At 45.9% G+C, this 19398-nt stretch overlaps 1 protein-coding gene across 1 annotated transcript; it reads left to right on the forward strand.

The window, feature by feature from the left end:
* The first annotated feature begins 9787 nt into the window (after window positions 1–9787).
* On the forward strand, window positions 9788–11960 carry LOC145953368 (uncharacterized). Its single transcript, XM_083067308.1, has 2 exons — window positions 9788–10115; window positions 10216–11960. Exons 1-2 carry the CDS (start codon window positions 9788–9790, stop codon window positions 11958–11960), a joined length of 2073 nt encoding a protein of 690 aa, XP_082923434.1.
* The last annotated feature ends 7438 nt before the right edge of the window (window positions 11961–19398 follow it).

A 19398-nucleotide genomic window follows, 5' to 3' on the forward strand; every position in this document is an offset into this window, starting at 1 on the left:
CAACAAAGCGACGCTCGAAATTCGAGACTTAAACCCTGCTGTAGCTCTACACCACCTTACCACTGCCTTGAAGCCAGGGCCTTTTGCTAACAGCATTTGTAAGAAACCCCCTACAGACATGGATGATTTGCGTCGGCGAGCCGACAAGTACATGCAGATGGAGGAATTGGCCGAGTTCCGGAACCAAGCCCGAGTAGAAGTGTCAACAAAACCTGACAAGCTGGCCGAGCCGAGTTTTCGGAGTCGACCGAAAGAGTTGGTTCCCCGCGAGAAGCCTCCTCGGGGACCAAGGTACTCACAATACACGCCCCTCAATACTAGCCGGTCAGCAGTATTAGAACAAGCACTGGCCTCGGATATACTGGTCATCCCAAAACGAGCATCAACCCCTCCCCGGGCCGATACAACCAAGTCATGCAGATATCATCGCAACCGTGGGCATTCAACTGACGATTGTTTGGCTCTGAAGGATAAGATTGAAGACTTAGTCAAGCAGGGACAGCTGCAAGGTTTCGTTGAGCGTCCAAACCGATCGAGATACGAAGACCGGTCACGGAGACGCGACCAACTCGAACAAAGGACAGAAACACGTTCTCGTAGAGAACGTAGTCGGTCCAGAGATAGAAGAGAGGATGAGCCTTCGGCACAGCCTCGGCGAGTCATCAATACCATTGCCGGGGGATTCGCTGGAGGTGGCTCGTCTTCATCTGCACAAAAAAGACACCTGCGGGCTGTCCGGCATGTTCATGCCATCGAATCCGCTCGTCGCCGCCTTCCCACTATAACTTTCACAGAAGCTGATTTTAAAGGCATCGATCCGGACCAGGATGATCCAATGGTAATCAGCGTCGAAATTCACAATTGTATTGTACGCAAGACGCTGGTCGACCAAGGAAGTTCGGCCGACATCCTCTACTGGAATACGTTCAAGCAGTTGGGCATCCCGGAGTCCGAGCTAGTTCCGTATGATGAACCCTTGGTCGGGTTCTCCGGCGAACGGGTCAAGACCAAGGGATACATCAAGTTGTCGACTCGGTTCGGATTTGAAGGCGCCGAATACCGAGATGTTTCAGTTAAATATGTGGTGGTACACGCCAGCACATCTTACAACATTCTCCTTGGACGACCATCACTGAATCGGCTCGGAGCAGTCGTATCTACCCCTCATTTGGCCATGAAATTTCCGGCCGAGTCAGGACGAGTCGTCACGGTTCATGCCGACCAAAAGACGGCGCGGGAATGTTACTTCGCTAGTTTGCGACTGGCAAGAATAAAAGACGAGGTACCTAGGAGGCCGAGTGGGGTTCACTCGGTGTCCCATCATTCGACTGTGGACCTTGATCCCCGGATCGATCAGGACGAAAGAGTCGAACCTGTTGATGACAAGCAACCGATTCAAGTAGGGGTGTTGGAGTCACAAGTCACTTATATAGGAGCCAACCTGTCCGAGCGGGAACAATTGGCTGTCAGCCAAGTGATCCTCAAAAATAGTGACCTATTTGCTTGGCATCCCTCTGACATGCCCGGCATTGATCCTAGTTTCCTCTGTCACAAATTGTCCATAAGCAAAGAAGCAAGACCGATCGCTCAACGGCGTCGAAAGGCTGGGGAGGACAGGAAGGCGGCAATAGAGGCCGAAGTGAGTAAGTTGCTAGAAGCCAAGTTCATCCGGGAGGTACACTACTCAACTTGGCTAGCTAATGTAGTAATGGTCAAGAAACCGAATGGGAAATGGCGCATGTGTACTGGCTACACTAATTTGAACAAAGCCTGTCCGAAGGATGCCTATCCGCTACCAAACATTGATCGGCTCGTCGATGGGGCATCTGGCCACAAATTCCTGTCATTCCTGGACGCATATTCCGGATATAACCAAATCCGAATGCACCCTCAGGATGAAGAGAAAACGGCGTTCATCACCGAAACAGCCAATTACTGTTACCGAGTTATGCCCTTCGGCCTGAAAAATGCCGGAGCCACTTACCAACGGTTGATGAACAAAATTTTCAGTGACCACATTGGGCGATGTATGGAGGTGTACGTTGATGACATGGTAGTAAAGTCAAGTAGCGTATCTGTACACGCACAGGACTTGACTGATGTGTTTCACGCGCTTCGGCACCACCAAATGAGACTCAACCCCGACAAGTGCGTATTCGGGGTCTCAGGCGGCAAGATTTTAGGGTTTATGTTGTCCAGTCGCGGCATTGAAGCAAATCCTGACAAGTGCCAAGCCATTCTAAGCATGAAAAGCCCAAGTACCCTGAAAGAAGTTCAGAAGTTGGCAGGCCGGCTCACTTCGCTCTCCTGCTTTCTTCCTTGCCTAGCTGAGATAGCTAGACCCATCCTCCTCTTGCTCAAGAAGACCGAGCGATTCCAACGGACCCAGGAGTGTGAAACATCATTCCAACATTTCAAGGAGCGCCTTAGTACACCCCCAGTCCTTTCCAAACCAGTTGCCAACATTGACATGATCATATACTTAGCGGTTTTCGACAGCTCAATTAGCGCTGCGCTAATACAAGAAAACCGAGAAGAGCAACAACTAGTGTATTTCATCAGTCGGACTTTGCAGGAGGCCGAACGACGATACCAGTTAATTGAAAAGGTAGCCTTAGGACTCATCTACACTGCTCGTCGACTGAGACAATACTTTCATAGCCACAAGATAATTGTTCGGACCGATTGTCCAGTGGCAAAAGTATTAAGAAAACCAGAGATTGCCGGCCGAATGATGGCATGGTCGGTCGAGTTGTCAGAGTTCGATTTGTCCTTTGAGCCGAGAGGTCCAATCAAGTCGCAGCACTTGGCTGATTTTGTTAACGAGCTTACCCCTTCGGGGCGTTTTGAAGACGAATCATGGACCTTGCATGTCGATGGGTCTTCTAACGCCCAAGGCAGCGGAGCAGGAGTGATACTGGCTAGTCCCTCAGGCGTCACAATTGAGCAGTCCCTTCGGTTCGGTTTTCGTGCCTCCAATAACCAAGCGGAATACGAGGCCCTACTAGCTGGGATGCGGTTGGCAACCGAGATGGATGTGAAGCGAGTCATATGCTGGACCGACTCAAAGATAGTGGCCGAGCAGGTCAATGATAATTTCCAAGTTAAAGATGCGAACTTATTACAATACTATCATCTATTCCAAAAATTGAAGGATGAATTCAGCGAGGTTCAGGTTCGCCATGTTTTGCGTAGCAATAATGAACGAGCTGATCAGTTAGCTCGGCTCGCCAGCAGCCGGAAGCCGGGACAGCTGCGCACCACTATTCATCTTGAAGTTCCCTCCCCAAGCGTAACAACCGAGTGCATGGCAATAGATGAATCACCCTCATGGATCACACCCATTCGGAACTATATCACTAACGGCGCAGTACCGGCCGACCCGTTGGAAGCTAAGAAGTTGCGAACACAGGCGGCTCGGTACTCCATGATAGCCGAGGACCTCTACAGACGGGGGTTCTCCACCCCGCTGCTCAAATGCATAGATAGTCACCAAGCAGATTACGTGATGAGGGAAGTCCATGAGGGTATTTGTGGCTCCCATTCCGGAGGACGAACCTTAGCAGCTAAAGTCTTGCGGGCCGGTTATTATTGGCCAACTCTGAAGGGGGACTGCGCCAACTTTGTCAAGAAATGTGTTCAGTGCCAAAAATACGGGAACCTCATCCATGCTTCAGCTGCTGAACTGCATAGCATCAGCTCTCCATGGCTGTTTACTTTATGGGGCATTGATGTACTCGGCCCATTTCTGGTGGCGAAGGGACAAGTTAGGTTTCTCCTCGTAGCTGTCGATTACTTCACAAAGTGGATTGAGGCCGAGCCGCTTGCCTGCATCTCCGCCGCTAATGTCCAGAAATTTGTCTGGAAGAACATAGTTACCCGTTTCGGCATTCCATATGCCATCATCTCGGATAACGGCCTACAATTCACGGACAAAAAGTTCAACTCTTTCCTTGAAAACCTTGGCATCCGGCATAGGTTTACATCAGTTGAACACCCCCAGTCGAACGGCCAGGCCGAAGCGGCCAATAAGGTTATCCTCACCGAATTAAAGAAACGGCTCGGTTCGGCAAAAGGGGCATGGGCCGAAGAGTTGCTAGAGGTCCTTTGGGCGTATCGATGTACACCACAATCAACAACAAAAGAGACACCCTTTCGCCTGACTTACGGCGCAGACGCCATGATCCCGGTTGAAGTCGGAGAGCCATCATTCCGAAGACAGCACTTCCATGAGGAGTCTAACAATGCTTCGCTCCGAGCCGAGCTTGATGTCCTCGATGAAGCACGGGAAAAAGCACAGATTGTGGCCGAGGCATGTAAACAACGCATGACACGCCGTTTCAATTCAAGTGTTAAGCCGAGAACATTTCACGAAGGTAATCTTGTATGGAGAGCAACCGGGTCAGCCAGACGCAACTCTTCAGAAGGGAAGCTATCAGCCAACTGGGACGGCCCTTTCCGGATACGGCATGTCCTCAACAATGGAGCGTACAAGTTAGAAGAGCTGTCCGGCAAGGTCGTTCCTCGGACATGGAATTCTACTCATTTGAAGACATATTACAGTTGAATCAACATCATGTATTTACATTTCAACTATGTATAATGATGCACTCTTTTCCTTGAACCGGTCTTTTCTCCTCTTAAAAAATCGTGAAAAGAGGTTTTGGCCGGCAAGGTTTTTAATGAGGCATCCAATTAATAAAAACACAGTTCAATTATCTTTGACTTACTATACATTTTTAACATTAAAGTTTTTACAAGTCTTCCCTCCCGAGATGTCTCTCGGCTAAGGATGTGACTTTCAATCCTACAAGTCTTCCCTCCCGAGATGTCTCTCGGCCAAGGATGTGACTTTCAATCCTACAAGTCTTCCCTCCCGAGATGTCTCTCGGCTAAGGATGTGACTTTCAATCCTACAAGTCTTCCCTCCCGAGATGTCTCTCGGCCAAGGATGTGACTTTCAATCCTACAAGTCTTCCCTCCCGAGATGTCTCTCGGCCAAGGATGTGACTTTCAATCCTACAAGTCTTCCCTCCCGAGATGTCTCTCGGCCAAGGATGTGACTTTCAATCCTACAAGTCTTCCCTCCCGAGATGTCTCTCGGCCAAGGATGTGACTTTTAATCCTACGTCTTCCCTCCCGAGATGCCTCTCGGCCAAGGATGCGGCTTTAGTTTTAGATCTTCTAACCCGAGATGACTCTCGGCCAATGAGAAAAACATTGCGAAAAGAATTCAAAGCAGTATACGAAGAGAAAAATCGAATTTATTAAAAGGCACTATCGGCCTAGCAACAAAAAAAAATGGGCACTATTGGCCCGGAATTACAACGCAAAAAACCTAAGAAACTACCTCCACCTCGCCAGGAATCGGACCAGCCTCAGGCGCTTCTTCCTCCTGAATTGTAACATCCTCATTTGGCTCGTTCGCCCGAGCCGGAGCTTCCTCGTCGGCTTGTTCATCAGGAGGAATAGAAGTGAGGTCCACCAGCTTCCCTTGAAAGAAATCTTTCGTCATGTCAAGATGGAAGTCTGGCGGAAAGTCGCCGAAATGACAGGCTTGCCGAGCCGCTTGGGCAAAGCCGGCCTGATGCTGGCTAAGGACCTTGGCACGCGCTTTCTCCTTATAGGCCTCGAAAGCGGTCTTCTCAGCATCCAACCCCTTCCCTAGAGCAGTAACCTTGTCGGTCTCGGTCTTCAAAGCAAGTTCGAGACGCTGAACCTTCAAGGCCAAGTCGTCGGCAACCCGCCCTCTACGATCCATTTCAGCCTGGTACTTGCTGTTGGATGTTTGAGCGTCTGTTAAAGCCGCCAGCGTCTCTTGAAGAGACTTCTCCTGCTCAGCAAGCTGCCGGCGCAGCCCATCAGCCTCGCCGTTCGGCTGCATAACTATGCTTTGGGCCATTGCCACGGCCCGCACTTGGAACTCGCAGAAGAAGCTCCATTTTTGAGCCGAGCTCATGTGACTCAGCATCCCTTGGCCGGCTTCAGAAGTTAAGTCTTGACTCAGGAAATCCTGAGCGTTGACGTTCCCGGCCAAAAAACTTGGCGAAGATAGACCTTCTGGAACAGGGGGGCTAGCCACTCGGCGTTGTTTGGCCCGGCGACTTTCTTCCTCGGCCCTTGCATCCGGCCTTCTTTTTTCAGGTTGGGGCCGAGTGGGTTTCTTTTTCCGAGCCGAAGACCCTACCCCACCAGCTTGGACGGTAGCTTGATTCCCACCCATCGGGGCTGAAGTCTTGTTTCCAATAGTCGCCGCCAATTGATTCCGGATCAGGTTACGGATGTCTAGATCGTCATCTCCATGGGCAGCCATTATACCTGCACATTATTAGTCAAAATCAATGATAACACACAAATTTAATTAAATAAGAAAAGTACTATACCAATTAGTTCCTCGACTACATCGGCCAATTCAAACAACCGGATTAGAGGACGACATGGTAGAGGCCGAGGTAGTTTGTCTAAAAAACTTAGACTCATTCTCTCCTCCGGGGACATGCGTGATTTGGAAACCGTGTCGTACTTGCGCGGCTTCCGGGTCCAATACAAGGGAAATAGGGGATTCCCTTCGGCATCAAAGAAATACTTTTTTCCTGGTTCTGGCCGAATCATCACCTTCATAAATCCCACTTTAAATTTTTTGTACGAGGTGGTAAAAGGTTGCAGCAAGCAATCATTGTGACGAATCAACGACAGCCACTTAGCCTTTCTCATAAACTTATTTCAGATAATAACTCATATTTTATATTAAATTTAAACAATTCAATCGTTAAATTAAAAGTTCTTAATACATAAATCAAATCTGTAAATTTTTTAAGAATTTAAAAATTTTAATATTTTATTTTATTAATTCAACCTATAAAATATTTTTATGATCATTTGTCAATTTGAATTAATAAAATAGAGTATCAAACAGTTTTTAAATTTTTTAAAAATTTACAGACTAGATTTATGGATTAAGAACTTTTAATTTAACAGTTGAATCATTGAAATCTAAAGTAGAGTATGAATAATTGACCGTAGCAAATCTATGTAGACTTATTCTTATACCTTGAAATTTTATACGTTAAACTTTAACATAAAACATGAGTTATTAAATGGAATAAGTCTAAATATACTTATTCTTAGTGTAAAATGATATCTCTTAGAATTTTTTACACAAATAATACTATTTTAAATTTTTTTTACCCAAATAGCAACTGTGCAAATTTATTTTCCCAACTAGCACCATTTACTGTTCACGTTCAGAACGGACCGTTTTGATTTCAAAACGGGCTGTTCTGAAATCAGAACGGGTCGTTCTGGATTAAAAAATAACACATGAAAAATGGCTCAGAACGGGCCGTTCCAAAATCAAAATTAGCACATAAAAAGTGAAACCAGAACAGCCCGTTCTGCATCCAGAACGGGCCGTTCTGGCCTATAAATAAAATATTTTTGGATTTGATTTTCACTTATCAAATACCAAAACTCAAAGACTACCATCAAGTGATTAAATTTATTGAATATTAACATTATAAATATAACTAAATAAATTTATTAAAATTTATTACAACAATAAAGATCAATGGTGGCAGAAACTGAATTCATGACCAATATTTGGATATGTCTTCCTAGGGTGACTAGGGGTGTGACAATAAGAACAATTTTTTACACGATTATGTTGTTCTCTAATGTCCATCTCTATTCTAATCCTGCTAGACTTTGGTCGATCCTTGAAAGTTCTCTTGAGTTCTGGATTTGGCCACAAAGTTGAAAGAAACGCAACATTCAAGAAAAGTTTGACCCGCTGAGAGATTTACAATAAGGTTAAATGAAATGTGGTATGATTGCGGCAAGTTCTAGAAAGGTATACGAAGGACAGTTTGGAGAGCTCGGACATGAAGATTATTGGCCTACTTACACTGGTTCAACTTTGTGGCCAAATCCAGAACTCAAGCGTCGACCCAAGTCCAGCAGGATTAAAACAGAAATGGAAATTAGAGAACAACATAGTCAGTTTCTGCCACCATTGATCTTTATTGTTGTATTGAATTTTAATAAATTTATTTAGATATATTTATAATGTTAATATTCAATAAATTTAATTATTTGATGTTAGTTTCTGAGTTTTGGTATTTGATAAGTAAAAATCGAAAAAAAAAATTATTTGTAGGTCAAAACGGCCCGTTCTGGTTCCACTTTTTATGTGTTAATTTTGATTTTGGAACGGCCCATTCTGATCCATTTTCCATGTGTTATTTTTTAATCCGAAACGGTCCGTTCTAATTTCAGAACGGCCCGTTCCGAACGTGAACAATTAATGATGTTAGTTGGAGAAATAAATTTGCACAGTTACTATTTGGATAAAAAAAATTTAAAATAGTATTATTTAAGTAAAAAAAACTCTATCTCTTACATATATAAATCTTTGTATAAATATCTCTTTTTTATGTTTTAGATTTTATGTCTTCATTTTGTAGTGGTTTTATACATCTAAGACTAAAACATAAAAAAAGTGTCATTCTAAAATCCAAAAATTTTAAATATAAAAATTAAAATAAAAAGTTGACATAAATATAAAGACCAAATATTTAATTAAACTATTAAATATTATATTTTCTCTTTTATAAATAACTACAACAAAAAGTCGTCTAATTTTTTTAAAAGGTGTATAATTCCATTCGTGAAAGGAGATTCTTTTAATATTAAAAGACAAACACACTAAAGGAAAGTGGTACACCCTTCTGACAGTGAATGGAAACTTTAGCAATGGTACCACAAGGTTTAATAGCCTGTCCGAAGTGATCGATCAATAAATCTCAATTCTAAGCAAACTTCTTGACCCCACAAATATACACCATTTTTTTCATACATAAAAGTAAATGGAACATCCATCGATTTTTAGCATTTTTCCAGGTTAAATAATATCCAGGTGTTGCACATGATGCTTTAAATTTCAGATTGGTCCAATATGCAAATGAGGAAAACTAATTGAAATGTGCATGTAGGATTAGAAGCACCTAGAACAAATTAACATAAACTGCACCTTCAATACTACCAGAGAATGGGAAAAACAGGAAGAGCAAGAGGGAGGGTTCTACAAAATCAACCAGTTTATAAGTGTAGCTAGTTATCCTACGTGACCTTCTCTCTCAATTTAAGGTAAAAATGAATCTTATCCTTCTAATTAAAGAATTTAATTTCCATGAAGTAAAGATTTTTACGCTATGTCAACCAATTTACAATAAAATAAGAAATCCTATCATACTATGAGAAATTTAATTATCTGTACCGGTAAGACCATTCGGGCACTCGGTTCGGCCATTCGGCCGCCTCATGACCAACGCCTGTTCAGCACCTAAAACGGCCGAATCAGGTTGCCGATTGCCATTCGGCCACTAGGAGTTTCATAAGACTTAGACTTACCCTAATAAGAGGAAGAAATTAACTCATAGTCAGGGATTAAGGACTAACCACATCAACAAGACAATTACAGGCGTATTACCTAATCTGGTAATCCTGTTGCAGGGCCCATGAGAATCCGGGCCCATAAATGTCAGTATAAATAGCGCGTGTCACGAGGTAAAGTCACTGTTCATTAATTACTCTAGATATTCGTGCTTGTCCTGACTTGAGCGTCGGAGTGCCTTTTGCAGGTACCTGACCCCTCCTCATATCGGATCGGAGCGCTCGTTCAGCCATCCCCAGACTACGAGAAGATTACTGGTGTACCCTTCAGACAGGTACATTTGGCGCCCACCGTGGGGCCGAACGAAGATAGTTGGAAGACTAATCGAGCTAAGACATGCCGATAACTAGGAGAACAAACACTCAGGATTACCAACAGGAGGAAGAACATGTGGAAGTGGTAGATGAAACTGATCTCTCCGAAACCGTTCGCCTGTTGAAACAAGAGATGGCAGTAATGAAACAGCAAAGAGAGAACGACGCAAAGGAGCTTTCGGCCCTAAGAGCTGAGAACGAGGCATTGAAAAACCCAGATCCGTCGTGGAAGCCTACTCAAACAACCAACATGCAGACGCAAGGATCTTATCATTCCCATGAAATTCACACTTCGGCACCACACACTTCGGTCCAACCCCCCGTTGGCCGTCCTTCAGACTTGTCAACCCGTGGGACGCATCGCCACCCCCTTCACCCCTACAATTATGCAACTCCCATTGATGGATAACTGGAAATCTTTACCGATTGATAAATATGATGGTACCACAGATCCGGATGAACATCTCGATGTTTTCTTGACGCAGGTGACGTTAAGCACAACGGACGATACGGCATTATGTCGGATTTTTCCCACATCGCTCAAAGGCAGGGCCTTAAGCTGGTTTACACGGCTACCTCCCAACTCCATCGATTCCTTCAACACTTTGTCATCCCAGTTCACCGTTCAGTTTGCAACAAGTCGTCCGCACAGCTTGACGTCTTTGTCGCTGGTCGGCCTTAGGCAGGATAAAAAAGAGTCGCTTAGAACTTTCATGGATCGGTTCAATAAGGCTGCCTTAGAAATTCGAGACCTTAACCCAGCCGTAGCGCTCCACCACCTTACAACAGCGCTAAAACCCGGACCATTTGTCAATAGCATCTGCAAAAAACCTCCTTCGGATATGAATGACTTACGAAGGAGAGCTGACAAGTACATGCAGATGGAAGAGCTGGCTGAGTTCTGTCATCAGGCCCGAACCGAAACAGGAAACAAACCCGAGAAGCAGGCAGAGCAACCATACAGGGGGCGAGGCAAAGAGATAACTCTGCGGGACCGACATGCGCGAGGCCCGAAGTATTCTCATTACACTCCCCTCAACGCAAGTCGAGCCGCAGTGCTCGAACAAGCTTTAGCATCAGAAGTCTTGGCGACCCCCAAGCGAGCCTCCACTCCTCCCCGTGCTGACATTAACAAATCTTGCAAATATCACCGCAATCGCGGACATTCTACTGAAGAATGCGCGGCATTGAGGGATAAAATTGAAGATTTGATTAAGCAAGGGCAACTCAACAATTTTATTGATCGGCCACACACGACTCGGCATCAGCCTACATATCAAGCTCGACAGCACGACAGGCATGAACATTCAGATAGGCACCGCCGTGAGCGTAGTCGTTCAAGGGATCGAAAGGAAGAACCTCATACCACGCACCGGCGGGTAATCAACACGATCGCTGGAGGCTTCGCCGGGGGCGGATCGACCTCATCGGCTCAGAAGAGACACCTACGAGCCGTCAGATCGGTTAACATTGTTGAGCAGCGATCCACTCGGTGGCTACCCACTATTACGTTCACTGACGAGGACTTTCAAGGCATCGATCCAATTCAAGATGATCCTATGGTCATCAGTGTTGAAATACGTAATTGTATTGTGAGAAAAACGCTCATAGATCAAGGTAGTTCGGCCGATATTTTATATTGGAACACGTTCAAGCAGCTTGGCATCTCTGAAGAAGAGTTGACACCATACACCGAACCATTGGTTGGCTTTGCAGGTGAAAGAGTCAACACCAAGGGATTTATCAAACTCTCTACCCGTTTTTGTGTTGATGAGAAACAGCACCGAGACATCCAGCTGAAGTATATCGTGGTCCATGCCAACACATCTTACAACATTTTGCTAGGACGGCCATCATTGAATACCTTGGGGGCAATAGTGTCAACACCTCATTTGGCTATGAAGTTCCCGTCGGATAAAGGAAACATTCTAACAATACATGCCGATCAGAAGGCAGCTCGGGAATGTTACTATGCGAGCTTACGTGTGCAACCTATTCAAGAGAAACAAGCAAAACCAAGCAGAGTCCATGCAGTCACTCCCTCGTCGGATTTGGCTTCGCAATACGACCTTGACCCCAGGATGAACGAGGACAGGGCCGAACCGATAGAAGAAAAGGTCCCGATACAAATCGGATCACAGTCGTCCCAAATCACCTACATTGGGGTCGGTCTGTCGGATGATGAAAAGCAATAACTGAGCAAGGTAATTGTGTCAAACAAAGATATGTTTGCATGGACACCGTCAGACATGCCAGGTATCGACCCAAACTTTATGTGTCATAGGTTGTCTATCTGCCCGACGGCAAAACCAATTGCTCAACGGAAGAGAAAGATGGGAACAGAGAGAAAAATTGCCGTTGAATCGGAAGTGGCTAAGCTCTTGCAAGCACGCTTCATTCGGGAAATCCACTATACCACTTGGCTAGCAAATGTCGTTATGGTCAAGAAACCCAATGGCAGGTGGCGAATGTGTACAGACTACACCAATCTCAACAAGGCTTGTCCTAAGGATGCCTACCCACTACCCAACATTGACCGGCTAGTTGATGGAGCGGCAGGGCATCGTTTGTTGACTTTCTTGGATGCTTACTCGGGCTATAATCAAATTCGCATGCACCCGCATGATGAAGATAAAACAGCTTTTATCACCGACTCGGCGAATTACTGCTATCGCGTAATGCCGTTCGGTCTAAAGAATGCAGGGGCGACATACCAACGACTTATGGACAAAGTTTTCAAGAATCAGATCGGCAAAAACCTCGAAGTTTATGTCGATGATATGGTCGTCAAGTCGGACGACCTTCGCACTCACAAAAATGACCTTGCCGAAGTATTCACACAACTCCGAAAGCATAATATGCGGCTGAATCCTGAAAAATGTATCTTTGGTATAGCTGGAGGAAAGTTTCTCGGATTCATGTTATCTGCCAGAGGTATTGAAGCCAATCCTGATAAGTGTCAGTCGGTGATTGGCATGCGAAGCCCACAAAATATCAAAGAAGTCCAAGTGTTGTCCGGGCGTCTCACCTCTCTTTCTCGGTTCCTCCCTTGTCTCGCAGAGACAACAAAACCTATCATTGGATTATTGAAGAAAGTCAAGAAGTTTTTCTGGACGACAGAGTGTGAAGTGTCTTTTACCTCCCTCAAACAACGCCTCGGCACACCTCCAGTTCTCTCAAAGCCCGATCCAAAACTAGATATGATAGTGTATTTGTGCGTCTCTAACGAGGCAATCAGCGCGGTCCTAGTACAAGAAACAGATTCCCAAAAACCAATTTATTTTGTGAGCCGAATGCTACAAGATGCCGAAAGAAGGTACCAGCTACTCGAGAAAATGGCACTTAGCTTGGTCCACACAGCACGACGCCTTCGGCAGTATTTTCACAGCCACAAGGTTATCGTCCGAACCGATTGTCCAACTGCCAAAGTTCTACGCAAACCCGAGTTAGCAGGACGAATGATGGCTTGGTCCGTGGAATTGTCTGAATTCGACATAGCGTTTGAACCAAGAGGACCAATCAAGTCCCAGTGCTTGGTGGATTTCGTTAATGAGTTACAACCGATGGGTCATTTCGAAAACGATCAGTGGATACTTCGGGTCGACGGGTCATCTAACAGCCAAGGTAGTGGAGCGGGAATAATTCTTGAAGGACCAACAGGCATGGCACTAGAGCAATCTCTCCGTTTCGCTTTCAAAGCCTCAAACAATCAAGCCGAATACGAGGCGTTATTGGCGGGATTGAGGTTGGCTCGAGAGGTTGGAGTTCGGAATTTGCTATGTTGGACTGATTCAAAGGTTGTCTCGGAACAGGTCAACGAGAATTTTCAGGTTAAGGACGCCCAGCTATTGAAGTATTTTCATGCTTTTCAAAACATGTGCCAACATTTCGACCAAGTAGCAGTGAAGCACACTCCCCGCGAAAACAATGACAGAGCAGATCAATTAGCTAGACTGGCGACAAGCCATCGGAAACCGGGACAGCTTCGAACCACCCTCCACTTGGAACTCTCAACTCCAAGTACTGAGATAGCAGAATGCTTCGCACTCTCGGAGCAATCGGCAACATGGATGACCGACATACTACGGTTCATCACCGATGGTGTCCAACCGACATGCCCTTCGGCAGCCAGAAAGTTGAGAGCTCAAGCTGCGAGATATTCTGTTATAGGAGGGCAACTCTTTCGAAGGGGCTTCTCGTCTCCTTTACTCAAGTGTTTAAATGATGAAGAGGCCAATTATGTGCTGCGGGAAGTGCATGAGGGAATCTGCGGTTCTCACTCAGGAGGAAGAACATTGGCAACGAAAGTTCTTCGGGCCGGCTATTATTGGCCGACACTCAAATCCGATTGCATGGAATTCGTCAAGAAATGCATCCAGTGCCAAAAGCACGGCAATTTGATACATGCATCGGCCGAGCAACTACACAGCATCGCTTCCCCATGGTCGTTCGCCATATGGGGCATGGATATATTAGGACCATTTCCAATCGCTAGAGGCCAATGCAAGTTTCTGCTTGTCGCGGTAGATTATTTTACCAAGTGGATTGAGGCTGAACCTCTCGCAACAATCACGGCAAACAACGTGCAGAAGTTCCTTTGGAAAAGCGTCGTCACACGGTTCGGCATTCCTTATGCCATTATCACTGACAATGGACTTCAATTCGTAGATCAAAAATTCAACAAGTTTCTTCAAGACTTGGGGATCAGACATAGATTCACGTCGGTCGAACATCCACAGTCCAACGGCCAGGCTGAGGCAGCTAACAAAGTTATCTTATCGGAACTCAAGAAGCGCTTGGGAACAGCCAAGGGTACATGGGCCGAAGAGCTTCCAGAAATTTTGTGGGCGTATCGCTGCACCCCTCAATCCACAACGAAAGAAACACCCTTCCGATTAACCTATGGTACAGACGCAATGATTCCCGTCGAAGTCGGCGAACCCTCCTTCCGCCGAACACACTTCAGTGAAAACTCCAACGCAACATCCTTACAGGCGGAGCTCGACTTAGTGGACGAAGTGCGTACTCAAGCTCAGATAGTAGCAGAAGCATGCAAGCAGCGAATGTCTCGAAGATTCAATTCCAATCTCACCAAGAGAAGCTTCAAGGAGGGAGACCTAGTCTGGAGAGTTCTTGGACCAGCACGACGTAATCCGCAAGAAGGCAAGTTGGCACCTAATTGGGATGGCCCGTTTCGGGTTCGGCACAACCTCCATAATGGCGCATACAAACTGGAAGAGCTTTCAGGCAAGGTCATCCCAAGGACATGGAACGCATCGCACTTGAAGACATACTATAGTTAGTGATAGTCTTTGTAACATCACAGCAATGTAATCAAAACGTGTACTCTTTTCCTTGATCGGTTTTTTCTCCCCTTATAAAAAAGTGAAAAGGGGTTTTGGCCGACAAGGTTTTTAATGAGGCACGCATCAATGAAATACAATCCATTTCATGATCATTCTTACTATCCTACTTTGTTAAAAATCGTTAAAGGTTTCCCTCCCGAGTTAGTCAACTCGACCAAGGACGCACCTTCGAAAAATAGTTAAAGGTTTCCCGCCCGAGTTAGTCAACTCGGCCAAGGACGCACCTTCAAAAAATGGTTAAAGGTTTCCCTCCCGAGTTAGTCAACTCGGCCAAGGACGCACCTTCAAAAAATGGTTAAAGGTTTCCCTCCCGAGTTAGTCAACTCGGCCAAGGACGCACCTTCAAAAAATGGTTAAAGGTTTCCCCTCCCGAGTTAGTCAACTCGGCCAAGGACGCACCTTCAAAAAATAGTTAAAGGTTTCCCTCCCGAGTTCGTCAGCTCGGCCAGGACGTACCTTCGAAAAATAGCTAAAGGTTTCCCTCCCGAGTTAGTCAACTCGGCCAAGGACGCACCTTCAAAAAATGGTTAAAGGTTTCCCTCCCGAGTTAGTCAACTCGGCCAAGGACGCACCTTCAAAAAATGGTTAAAGGTTTCCCTCCCGAGTTAGTTAACTCGGCCAGGACGCACCTTCAAAAAATAATTAAAAGTTTCCCTCCCGAGATAGTCAACTCGGCCAAGGACGCAAATTTCCGAATGACCCCCATTCGGGTTTGCTTGAAAAGCAAAGCATTTCCGAATGACCCCCATTCGGTTTTGCTTGAAAGGCAAAGCATTTCCGAATGACCCCCATTCGGTTTTGCTTGAAAGGCAAAGCATTTCCGAATGACCACCATTCGGTTTTGCTAGGAAAGCAAGCATTTCCGAATGACCACCATTCGGTTTTGCTAGGAAAGCAAGCATTTCCGAATGACCACCATTCGGTTTTGCTAGGAAAGCAAGCATTTCCGAATGACCACCATTCGGTTTTGCTAGGAAAGCAAGCATTTCCGAATGACCCCCATTCGGTTTTGCTAGGAAAGCAAGCATTTCCGAATGACCCCCATTCGGTTTTGCTTGAAAAGCAAAGCATTTCCGAATGACCCCCATTCAGTTTTGACTTTAGGCACTACCAAGCATAATAGTTTTGCTTAATTATTTCTTGTTAGCAGCAGATACGTGAAGTTAGCAATCATAAGGACGATCCAAATCACCATTCATTCAACAAAAAAGCATCATTTCATTAACATAATGGAGGCTCTACCGGCCCCTTGTCTACATTCGTACTTAAACCTATGCAAACACCTAAGTAGAATCTATACAACAACAACCTACACCTATTCATCAGGATTAACTTGGTTATCTTGCACGTCCGCCTCGGGGTCGTCATGTTCGGTAACAGGATTGTCATCTTCTTCACCCTCCTCCTCGGTTGACGCACGAGAATCCTCCTCAACTCGGGGGTTGGCACTCGGTTCTGCGTCGTCAGGACCCGCTCCCTCGGGCATCTCCGCAAACGGCATGTATGACCCTTGGTAAAAATCGCATGCCATGTCAAATTCGAAGTCCTTCGGAAATTGACCGAAGTGCTTCGCCTGCCGAACGGCATGTTTAAACCCAGCTTCGTGCTGAGCAACAATTTTCTCCTTGGCCTTCTCCTTCAGCTGGTCATACTCAGATCGTGCCTCCTCCAGTCGGCGACGTTCTTCGTTAGCGGCTTTCTGAAGCTCCAAACGAAGCGTATCGTTGTCGCGCCTAACCAGGTCCAATTCGGCAGCTAGATCTCGGTTCCTGGCTGTCACCTGTTCGTTCACAGAAACAGCCTCGGCAATGGCCCTCTCGGACTCGGCAAGACTTTGTTTCAGAGTCACCAACTCGTTGGTCGGCTCCATTGCTAGATGGTGAGCCAAGGCTAAAGCGCGTGTTTGCAGTTCACAAAAATCTTTCCACTTGGTTTTAGCATCAAAACCAGCCAAAAACTCCTGCCCGAAAGGTGACACAGCATCGGACCGAACCAGAAAATCAGCTGTTACATTATCGTCCAAAAAACCCCGAGACATTAATTGAGGCGGCACGACAATGATAGTCCGATTGGGCGAGGCTTCAGCCGTTGCCTTAGCTTTCTTGGAATTGTCCTGTCGCTCTTCAGAACCTTTCCTCTTCGAGCGTTCCCGGTCGGCACCCTTCCCTTTTTTTCCTTTCTTTTTCTTGCGTTCGGGAAGTGGAGGCACTCGATCATCCCGGTTTGGCTGAGGGGTGGCTGCAACAGTAGATGTCCCTACTCCCCCAGCCTGTTTCACCTGCTTCACTCGTGCAGCAAGCAAGCTCCGAATGTCCAACTCGTCGGCACCACTAGCAACCATGATTCCTGCAAAGAATCCAAGTAAACATCAATAGGAATTAAATTTACAGGCAGGATGGGACAGATCACGTACCTATCAGGTCGTTCCACCATCGTGGAGACTCAACTATGTTAATTAAATACCTAATCGGCAGACACCGAGGAAGCCGAAGCAACAACTTCAAATCCTTCTTCTCTTCGGCCGACAGCATGCTCTTCGGTACCACATCGTAAGGCCGAGGGGCGCGAGTCCAGTACAATGGAAATAAACTCCCCTTCTCGTCAAAAAAGAAGCGACGTCCGTTCGGCCGGATAGTGACTCGGAAAAAGCCAGCCTTGAAGTTCTTGTAGGAGGAAGTGAAACTATCCAACAGTAGGTGAGTGCTCACTCGGCTTAAAGAGAGCCACTTGGCCAATATAGTGGGTTTCGAGGAGTAAAAGTACAGAAAAAGAAGGGGAGAGAGCTTAATATTAAGACACCTACACAAATGCTTGAACCCTTGCAGTTGTGCCCAGCTGTTCGGATGCAATTGAGTCGGCGCAACATTTAACACCCTCAATACCCCCATAGTAAACTCGTCAAACGGCAGTTTCACCTTAAGATCCCGAACCAGACAGTCGTACATGTAGAACGACTCCATCCTAGCGCCACTCTGATCCAAGCAAACCATATCGGGGTCCGGGAAAGCATCGTTTCGGCATGACCGAACCCCAATCGGGTACGGCTCCTCCTTGGTATCAAATGTTAAGCAGCTCGTATAATCCAATAGATTCGTGATCATGCTAGAGTCGCGGTAGCGCGAGAAATAAGAAGTTACTTCTCCATTCACCCACTCGTAACCAGGCACATTGGATGGACCATATCGCTGGCGATTTGACACTCGTCTGGTCTCCTCTTGAACCCTTGAACTCCCACTGGTAGAAGCCTCCCTTGAAGGCGAATTACTCCCACTCGGCCCTTCGGAACGAATGGGAGATTCAATTAAACTTGAATTGCTCGGGTTACTGGACGAAGACCCCTCGGACGACGATGGCCGAGAACTGCTAGCCGAAGAGTGTGCAGAAGAAGTGTTAGCCATATCAATAAAAACTTACCAATTTTCCTCAAGAATCGCACTGGTTCGGCGCGTCGGTCTCGAAAATCTGCAGTCCCCTAGTTCGGCGGAAAACGATAGGCGTGGGAGGCCCTACCACTCACCTATATATATAGCAAGACAAAAGGGCGGGAAAATTCAAAATGTAACCGTCAGATCATCAAGATCCAACGCTGGAGATCGTCCCAACCCTTTTACTTCCCACAACTTCATTTGGATTCAATACCCTTACGAAAAGGTACCCTCTCCGCAAGGCTAGGGGGCAAGTGTACCGGTAAGACCATTCGGGCACTCGGTTCGGCCATTCGGCCGCCTCATGACCAACGCCTGTTCAGCACCTAAAACGGCCGAATCAGGTTGCCGATTGCCATTCGGCCACTAGGAGTTTCATAAGACTTAGACTTACCCTAATAAGAGGAAGAAATTAACTCATAGTCAGGGATTAAGGACTAACCACATCAACAAGACAATTAGAGGCGTATTACCTAATCTGGTAATCCTGTTGCAGGGCCCATGAGAATCCGGGCCCATAAATGTCAGTATAAATAGCGCGTGTCACGAGGTAAAGTCACTGTTCATTAATTACTCTAGATATTCGTGCTTGTCCTGACTTGAGCGTCGGAGTGTCTTTTGCAGGTACCTGACCCCTCCTCATATCGGATCGGAGCGCTCGTTCGGCCATCCCCAGACTACGAGAAGATTACTGGTGTACCCTTCAGACAGGTACATTATCCATGGATTATTTTAATATTGTTATTAAGAAATTCTCTCGCTTTTTTAAGAATGTCGAAACTCATTCAATGATTGACTCAAAAAATAATTTTACTAAAATTCTTATATTTCTATGAATATCT

Source organism: Cajanus cajan, chromosome 11, assembly GCF_000230855.2.
Source record: "Cajanus cajan strain Asha chromosome 11, NIPB_CcT2T_4, whole genome shotgun sequence".
Taxonomy (NCBI): Eukaryota; Viridiplantae; Streptophyta; class Magnoliopsida; order Fabales; family Fabaceae; genus Cajanus; species Cajanus cajan.

Excerpts from the sequence above, each read along its gene's own strand:
- LOC145953368 (XM_083067308.1), top strand. The coding sequence starts at position 9,788 with ATGCCGATAACTAGGAGAACAAACACTCAGGATTACCAACAGGAGGAA. Across the intron at positions 10,116-10,215 it reads TCCTTCAGACTTGTCAACCC|ATCCGGATGAACATCTCGAT; the intron begins GTGGGACGCATC and ends ATGGTACCACAG.